General features: G+C 33.5%; 2 protein-coding genes across 2 annotated transcripts; one reads left to right on the forward strand and one right to left on the reverse strand.

Moving 5' to 3' along the window:
• The first annotated feature begins 1,742 nt into the window (after window positions 1–1,742).
• LOC143610841 (putative serine/threonine-protein kinase PBL10) lies at window positions 1,743–5,071 on the forward strand. Its single transcript, XM_077085211.1, has 6 exons — window positions 1,743–2,034; window positions 2,757–3,064; window positions 3,766–3,901; window positions 3,988–4,130; window positions 4,316–4,439; window positions 4,543–5,071. The coding sequence occupies exons 1-6, from the start codon at window positions 1,983–1,985 to the stop codon at window positions 4,977–4,979; spliced, it is 1,200 nt and encodes a 399-aa protein (XP_076941326.1). The 5' UTR covers window positions 1,743–1,982; the 3' UTR covers window positions 4,980–5,071.
• Window positions 5,072–5,632: 561 nt separating this feature from the next.
• On the reverse strand, window positions 5,633–9,395 carry LOC143610838 (serine/threonine-protein kinase PCRK1-like). Its single transcript, XM_077085208.1, has 4 exons — window positions 8,843–9,395; window positions 7,329–7,589; window positions 7,125–7,247; window positions 5,633–6,319 (listed from the first exon to the last, which is right to left on the reverse strand). The coding sequence occupies exons 1-4, from the start codon at window positions 9,257–9,259 to the stop codon at window positions 5,693–5,695; spliced, it is 1,428 nt and encodes a 475-aa protein (XP_076941323.1). The 5' UTR covers window positions 9,260–9,395; the 3' UTR covers window positions 5,633–5,692.
• Between the last annotated feature and the right edge of the window lie 212 nt (window positions 9,396–9,607).

The following is a 9,607-nucleotide window of genomic DNA, read 5'->3' on the forward strand; positions in this document are numbered from 1 at the left end:
GCTTGACAGTGGAATTTGAATACAATGTAATTTCTTACTTTATATTCATCAATTGCGTAGTTAATTTAATTTTGACCTTTAAATTGTTTAATTACTAATTAGTTATTTAATATTTCTTCCATGATGGTTTAGATACAACACTGCCAATTTTTTGGAATTCCAAAACAACATTAAGGTGCTTACAAATTGCATATATATTTATACTGAGGGCCAAATATCTTATTTACCTTATCATTACCATACAATATTTTTATTATTAAATTTGAAACCTTTTTTACATTATAATAATTAGTAAGTCCTCATAAGATAATACTGTTGCGGTTGATTTCATTTCGCAAAAATAAGATGGAGTATATGTTAACGGTTAAGTGCATGATTTTTTGGGAGGAAAATAAATAGATTGGTTGCATATGAACAAGATTTAGGTAAAGTCTATTAAACTCATTTATAAAGAGTACTATAAAAAGAGAAAGTTTTGTTTCTCTAAAGTATTAAACTACTTTCCAGCCAAGATCATTATGCAATTTGATTTTTTATTATCAATATATCATATGTTGTAGATACTTTTCTTCATGGGTATAAAGATTATTAATACAGATTTAATAAATAAAACCAATATTTTAAGATTTATACATACTGTTGGACTCAATGAGAACTACTAAATATTTAAGAACCACTAAAAATTATTTTATTCCTTTTTTATATGTATTAAAAAATGAATACATTATTAGTATCTTACTAATGGAAAATAAAACACGTCACTATATCGAATGGTTACCACATCCGGACTGTAATTAGCAGCCATATGGATATGTAGTTAGGCATGTCAAATTGTGCAGGTTCATGTCATGATTTAGAACATGTTTGAGCTAATATGGGTTATTAACATATTGACTTCAAGTCACAACAAGTTCAAGTCAATATTAGAGTGTATACACTTTATGGCTCTATGAATCGCTAAACAAGTTAGATAAGCCAACTGATATTTGTAACTGTTTAGTTATTAGCTATTAAAAAACCAATTTGTTCCTTTTTATATATATCAATAGCGAAATGCTACAAATTAAAGTATAAACCTTATATACAAAGAAGTATTTAGGGAGTTGTAGATACTAAATTTATGATACTTTTGTTAAATAAATAGTTAAATTGTATAGAATTTTCTTCATATTTATTTTAAATTACACTTCAAGTAGTTATTCCTACACCTTGTAAAAGCACAAGGTACTTAAAATATAAAAAATAATACGAGGCTCACAATTAGATGTCAATGCTTACATGTTGAAGAGATAAAATAATTTGCGAATTGACTATTAGATATAGGTGAAGGGAATGTTGGGGGGGGGGGGGGGTTCAAATGACGCCAGATGAATGTACAAATTCCGATGATTTTCTAATTAACAATTCATTATATCCAATATCTGATTAATAAACTTTGTCTATCCTTCGAATTTAGACAAATTCTATTAACTTACTTACTTTCGAGGACAGGAAATATTATCGTTTGAAATTATATGTGTTTGTTAGACGATTTCTATATTTCCACCCGTGACGTCCACGAGACAATAACCTATAAGTTTATATTAAAATTATTTGTTACAAAACTAGAAACAAAAGTCACTTTCAACATTCAATTATCCTTCCATTTGCAATTTGCATGGCCCAAAAACTTGCCCTTGTGAAATACTTTATTATTATTAATTAATTATAATAATAACAATATAATATTTGCAAGAAACCATCTACATCAATGTAAAGTGTTAGCCTCCATTAATATCATCATCTTCCCCCAACCTTCATCCACCTTCACTCCCTTTTATTAACCACAATCACCTTCTCTCTCTGATCACACACTTTAAAGTATTTCAACATTTTGACTTAAAAGATTTGTACCCATGAAGATTCACTGAGTCCTCTGTTTCTTTAAACCATTAAATTCAACAACTTTGGTAAGGTGAAGTCACCAAGAATCAAGAATCTCAATGGGTGTTTGCTTCAGTTATGAAATCCAAGATAAAAGCCCATTTCACAGAGGTATGATTACTGATATTAATCATCTTTTGAGATTTTGTTTCATGCATCTTCAGTAGAGGTGTAAATGAGCCGAGCTCGGCTTGTTTTAACTTGCTCAGGCTTGGGTTCGATTTGTTTAGAGCTCTATCTTTTAAGCTTGAGTTTGGCTAGTTAGTAGATTGTCAAACTCGAGTTTGGTTTGTTTATTATTTATTAATTATTTAATTATTTTATGTACTTTTTTCAAAAAAGTTTACACATATATTTATAGTTATAATTTTGTATATATAATATAATTAAAAGACATTACATAATTATTTTTATACATAATAATAGTTTTTATATGTTATAATTATATTTATAGTGTTAGATCAAACAAAACAATTATTAATGCAAGAAACATATAAATAACTAAAGTAAATATTACTCATTTCTAACTAGAGTGATTATTATTACTTTACTTCACTTTTTGTAGTGTAATTCATCTAGTAATTTACCGTTTGTTAGGTTAATTTCGTTTGTACTTGATCCCGCTCCTTTATTAATATATTAAATAACAATTATATAAATAAAAAGCTCGGGCTCGTACATTAAACAAGGCTCAATAAAAGCTTGAGTCCAGGCTCGATCTGGTTTTAGCTCGGCCCAATTGTTTTTAACGAGCCGATCTTGAGTAGCTCGTAAACGGCTAGGCTTAAGTTGAATTCTGGATCAAACTAAATGGTTTTTGTGAATGATTTCAGGGTCAGATTCAGATGCTAATGATGTTAGCCCAACAAATAGCAATAAGGTTTCAAGTGTGCCGCCAACTCCCCGGACCGAAGGGGAGATTTTAGAGTCATCTAACTTGAAAAGTTTTAGCTTTTCGGACCTGAAAATGGCCACCCGAAATTTTCGGCCCGATAGCGTGTTGGGCGAAGGCGGGTTCGGGCCGGTATTTAAGGGTTGGATTGATGAGCAGTCTTATGCAGCTTCTAAGCCTGGAACTGGGATTGTTATTGCAGTTAAAAAGCTTAATCTAGAAAGCTTTCAAGGTCACAGGGAGTGGCTGGTGAGACACTTTAGTCTTTATCACTACTTTAGAATAGTCAAATATTTAAGAGGAAAATAGAATACCGCTTTGGGTTTGGGTGGATATTGGTAATGAAAGATTTAACCAAAATATCTATTTATACTCATTTGGGCACTTTAGTTAATCTACAGAGTAAACTGCGGTTTTCACTTTGTGGTTTGTCCAAATTTGAGTTTTTAGTCTAATAGTTTTAAATTTGTGATTTTCGTCCCTGCGGTTTCATTTTACTTGCAATTAAACCCGAATTCACTAACCCCGTTAAGTTTGTTCGATAAACCAATCAGCGTGCCCCTCACGTGAGAGGCAAATTTGTCCATTTTCTCCCCAAATACAACCCAGCCCCTCACCGCAGGGGGGGGGGTATTTTGGGAGAAAAAAAGACAAAAATGCCCCTGACGTGAGGGGCACACTGATGGGTTAACGACCAAACTTAACGGGGTTAGTGATTTCGGGTTTAATTGCAAGTAAATTGAAACCACTGGGACGAAATCGCAAATTTAAAACTATTGGACTACAACCGTAAATTTGGACAAACCACATGGACGAAAACCGTAATTTACTCTAATCTATATTAAAAAAAAATGATTATTACACACAAAAAGTTAAGATATAGTTTTTTTTTTCCATTTCAAGATTTCTTGATTGTTGAACTTATTTGAATTTGAATTCGGGTTTTGTAGGCAGAGGTGAATTACCTTGGGCAATTTTCACACCCAAATCTTGTCCAACTGATCGGGTATTGTTTGGAGGACGAGCAACGGCTTCTAGTCTACGAGTTCATGCCTCGTGGGAGCTTGGAAAACCACTTATTTAGGAGTGAGTTTGGTTTATATCCAAAGTTTCTGAATTTATAGAAGTAAAAATAAAATAAATATATAACTTTTTGTATGATTGATCAATAGGAGGATCTTATTTTCAACCTTTATCGTGGAGTCTTCGTTTGAAGGCTGCTCTCGGGGCAGCTAAAGGGCTTGCATTTCTTCACAACGCGAAAACAAAAGTGATTTATCGTGATTTCAAGACTTCAAATGTGTTACTTGATTCGGTACGTTTTATTATTGAAAAACAAATAATCAATGGATTATATAAAGTTGGAATAATAAGTTTTCTTTAAATATTTATTTTACTATAAGATGGTATCTGGATTTGTGTTTTGAAACTGATTATCTGAAGTTTAAATAATTAAAATATAATGTTTTGTACTTTTGTTTGTTACATATGAAAATGTAGAACTATAATGCAAAGCTATCGGATTTTGGTCTAGCCAAGGACGGGCCCACCGGTGATAAGAGCCATGTCTCGACTAGGGTCATGGGGACCTACGGATACGCAGCCCCTGAATATCTAGCCACTGGTATGCATATGGTGCAAATGGGTTGTGTCATAAAACACAAAAAAGAAATGTTTTTATAAAGTTTTAATATTTTTTTTCATTTCGGGCCTTTGTCTCATTTTAGGTCATTTGACATCTAAGAGTGACGTCTACAGTTTCGGGGTGGTTCTTCTTGAAATGTTATCGGGCCAAAGAGTAGTAGACAAAACCAGACCGTCAGGCAAATACAGTTTAGTCGAGTGGGCCAAGCCCTACCTAGCCCACAAACGCAAAATCTTTCGGGTTATGGATAACCGTCTTGAAGGCCAGTACACACCGGAAGCAGCCCATGCTGTCGCAAATTTATCATTACGGTGTTTATCAGTCGAGCAGAGGTTCAGGCCCAGTATGACAGAAGTGGTCAAAGAACTAGAGAGACTTCAAGATCCAAAAGGAGCCCGGCCCAGAAGACACTCGACTCATGCCCGACTCAAGAGACAGAGCACTGACAACCTTGCTGCTTCGGGCGGTGGTGGGCCCGCTGCATATCCTAGGCCTCAAGCTTCTCTAGGTAGCAAGTGAGTCAAATGATTGTATAGTTTATCTTGACCCATTTCTAAAATGAAGTAACTTACAAAAGTCATCCATGTAGTCATGTACTTTATTTTGTTCTTGCTGTTTTGAGTGTTGATTTTGCAATATTGGTCCAAAGTATATGACAAGATGTGTGTTAAAAAACCGTTAAAACCATCCAAACCAAAACAAGTCGGTCGGTTTGGCAGATTTAAGATCCAAACAGTTTGGTTCACGTTTTAGTTTCTGCAACTTAACGGTTTAAATATTTCGTACCATTCGAAATTGAAACAGGCCATGTAAATCCAACTGGTTGTCCAGCCATATTATTATTTGTTTTTTATTTCCGGTTTCTAGAGTATGTAGTATGTGAACGAGGCTTCCGTATGTGCGGGTCTGGGGGTGCCGGGCCAACTTGGCCCTATGTATGCATCGTTACGCTGCATATTAAGGTTTTTAACACAAACTAATAATTTAAAAAGCCGGTTCAAAACACAAAGCCGAACCATTAAATTGTCAAATCACCAACCCGGCTTGTTCAGTCTGTCGCTTTCCAAAACCGTAGTTAGCAGTTCAACCCATATTTTTATTTTTATTGAAGTTTAGAATAAAATGAGACATTTGTCCCATTAACATTGATGAAATTGAACTCTAGGAATCTTTTTTTATTCTTGACAAATCTTTCAAATTCTATCCACAAATCTTTAAAAACATCTTCAACTTTATGAAGTGTGTTTAACCATTGCTAGTGGCCAAGGTCTCCAATCAAATCTCCCAATTGATCTATTTCTAAACTCTTTAAAGTCAAAAACTTTCTTCAAACAACTTCCATTTCCTTGTTTTCTTAAAACAGTTTCCTCAGCCTTTTCTTTTGAAACGGGCTCGGGCTCGGGCTCGGGCTCGGGCTCAGGGTTGGACTCGGGCTCGGGCTCTGGCTCAGGCGTGGGCTCAGGCTTGGGTTCAGGTTCGGGCTCACTTTTAGCTTGTGGTGGCGACAAATCATCGATAATTTTCCCAATAATCTCAACCACTTCGCTCATTTTGGGCCGGGCTTTTGGGTTTTTGTTAAGACATTTATTAGCTAAAGATGAAATTTTTCGGGCCGATTTCAGCACGTAGTCTCCTTCGAGACGTGGGTCCATTAACTGATGAAACTTTTTTGAATCTGCAACGTACGGTTTCACCCATTCTATTAGTTTTTGCTCGTTTTTGGGTAAGTTTCGCTCTACTGCTCGTCGGCCCGTGATAAGCTCGTATAGGACCACACCAAAACTCCAAACGTCGTTTTTAGATGTTAATCTACCCGTGTGCAGATACTCTGGTGCTGCGTAACCTACCGTTCCAACAACCTAAAAAAAATCATGTGACGGGAAATGGTGTTGTTAGTTATTAACAATACTTATAAATATTTAACATAGAGTTGGTGAAATGAGTAACGGGTCAAAACGAGTATTTTCAGTTGTATTCGGCAACCGTTTTTAAAAAAAGTTACTAATGTGACCCGTTAAACATAGAAAGAAGTGTAGGTGTGTAAATGAGCCAAGCCGTTCATGAGCTGCTCGAGATCGGCTCATCAAAAGCTTAAACCGAGTCGAGCTTAAACAAGCTCAAGCCTAAGAGTGTAAAATAAGCTTGCATAATAAACAAACCTGAGCCTCACTTTTGGAGCCTGAGATGACTCACCGGCCTAAACGAGCCTATTATTTATTTAACTTCTGTTTAACATATTAGATATTTGTTTAATAATAATTATACATAAAATTATGATAAACATAACTAAAAATTATATTATTATATAAGAAAATATATAGTTATAAATAAATAAAAATAATAGTGATAAATACAAAAAGAAATAAATACAAACGCATAAAATTGAATTAATAAATAATAAACAAGTCGAGCCCGACCCGAACTTAAGCTTTAAAAACCACTCACGAGCCAAGCTTGAGCATAAAAATAAAGCTTGTTTAATAAATGAGCTCAGTTGAGCTCGGGCTCGGCTCGTTACACCCTTAAAAGAACCCAACTTTGACCTTGTGAACAGTGTTTTAATTTTTATACTCAAACTGAAATTCTTTTATTCTATAATTATTCCAATAAAACAAAATAACGAACTAATGTGTTGACTTTTTGTGAACAAAGAGAAAATCATACTGCTGTTGAAACATGTCCCAGTCCAGCAGCTGGGCCCTGTCTTGCAAGCCCAAAGTCAGAAAGCTTTGGATTAAATTCTTCATCCAAAAGAATATTTGATGTTTTAAAATCACGAAATATTAACTGCACAAAATAAATAAAAAATATATAAATATAAAAATTATCAAGATCACAAATAATCATCCAATTTTTTTTTAACATTACCTGAAAATCCATTTCTTCATGTAAATAAGCCAGCCCGCGGGCCGCACCTTGGGCTATTTGTAACCGGGTCATCCACGAAAGGGTTGACCCGACCCGGCCCAGTAAATGGTCTTCTAAGCTTTTGTTTTTCATAAGCTCATATACTAATAACCTTTGGATCCCTCTTTCATCATCTTCTGCACAATATCCTACCAACTTTACAAGATTTGGATGGTTGACCACACCCAATATGTTGACTTCATTAATCCACTCTTTATGCCCCTGAATACTAGAACATGTGATTTCAACCAGCATCCATAAGATGACAAAAAAGTGATCAAAAGAAGAATATAATGGAAGTCAACTATATATGGTGAATCACATGACTAAAGTTATTACCCTTTCGTGTTAGACACGTAAACCTGAATACAACATGAAACGTCACGGGTTGAATCGAACATGACTCGTCTGACCCGAAAGTTTTTTATTTTTTTTATTATTTTCACATATTAATATTTGAATTTACATTTTTACAATGAAAAATACAAACAAATTTTACACAATTTCTTGTTAGGTTCGGGTCATGTTAGAAATTCACCCATTGGTCATGATATTCGCATTTAAAGACATGTTCAATTATTAAATGATTATTGATTAGGCACTAAATTATGAGCTACACAAAACAAACTTTTACTTATTAAAAAGCTAAAAGACAATTAAAAGTTTAATCATACTAAAGTATTAATTGTTTAGTTGAACCACTACATTATCTGCATCAAAGGGGTGTACAATATGCTATTAGACTTCTACATTGTAACTTATATGAAGAAAAGCTCAATAAAAGACATTTGTGTCCCATTAAAATCTTAAAAATTAATGTAAGAAAGACAATACCATTCTCAGATTTATTGTAATATAGTATAGATAAATATATAATATTCATAAAATTGTTTCCATGATATAATTTTTACTTATAATTTTGCCAAATCAATGGTGCAAAATCATGGTTACAGCCTTACAGGATAATATCATATAGATTTATTATTATTATTATTAATGGAATAACATATTTGAATGTTTAATAAAAGTTAATAAAATCAAGTGTATATAAAATCATATAAAATAATACGATTTTAAGAATTCATTTAAAAAAAATTGATTGTTTACATAATCTAGAGAAATCAGATGTAGTCTAACAAATTAATGGTATTTAATTATTTCCCCATTATTTATAAACAATATTAATGTGTTACTTTTTTTGTATTTAATCATTCAATTGTAATGTAAAAGATAATTAAGATAGTTAATGACTTAATTCATAAAATAACATTTTTGTCCCCTCAAACTCTTAAAAGTTAATGTCAAATTAATGTAAAAGATAACATCATTCTGAACTGTGTTATAATAATATTCATATTGTTATCATTTTTACTTATAATTTTGCCAAATTAATGGTGCAAAATCATGATGAATTTGTTTAAAAAAATCAACAAACAAATTAAATAATAAATAAAATAAAAAGTTGGAAAACTTGCCTGGAATCCATTACGACTAAGTTGTTTAATAGCAACTTCCATATTCCGATCGCTGTCGTAACTGTTGTCAGCAGTTATGCCAACAATCGGAATAACTCCTCTATAAACACACCCGAACCCGCCTTCACCGATCACAAGTGATCGGTTAAAGCCCTTAGTCGCGGCTTTCAACTCTGCGAACTTAAAAACTCGCAGATCATTCGCCCGATGTTGCAACAAGAGCTCAGAAAACCCAACGGTGTCGCTAAGATCTCGAGAATGGTCGTTCGAGTCTAATTCCATTCGACGATCGAAGCTGGTGGATGCAACGCTGAGGGACCGGGCCCATGAGACTCGGGTGGACGACCGCGAGAGCGCGCGGTCGTTATCCGTCGTAGCGGATTTTCGGTCGCCAATGCTGAAGTGAAAGCATTTCATGTTAGAGGTTTGAATAATTAGCGACGAAAGTGTGGTCGTTGGAAGAAATAATATTATGGTAAGATGGAAGACTTGTTCAACTGATTGGAATGTAAGAAGGTTGAATATTTTTTTTGTGTTTTTATATTATGTTACATGTATTTTTATATTTATAAGTCAAAAAACAACTGCTAATAATTAATAAATACTCTAAACTAGATTTAGGAATTATTATATTATATTTCGGATATGGAATTAGTACGTTTTAATAGGTCCAGGAGATTAGGTTAGTTTTGAAAGGTTATTTAAACTCATTTACAAAAAATTTTAACAGTTTTAAGAATATAAAAGGCTTACCACCCGCATACA

This window comes from Bidens hawaiensis, unplaced genomic scaffold (assembly GCF_021521415.1).
Source record: "Bidens hawaiensis isolate Kalapana, Puna unplaced genomic scaffold, B.hawaiensis_p1.1 tig00028291_1, whole genome shotgun sequence".
In the NCBI taxonomy this organism is placed as follows: Eukaryota; Viridiplantae; Streptophyta; class Magnoliopsida; order Asterales; family Asteraceae; genus Bidens; species Bidens hawaiensis.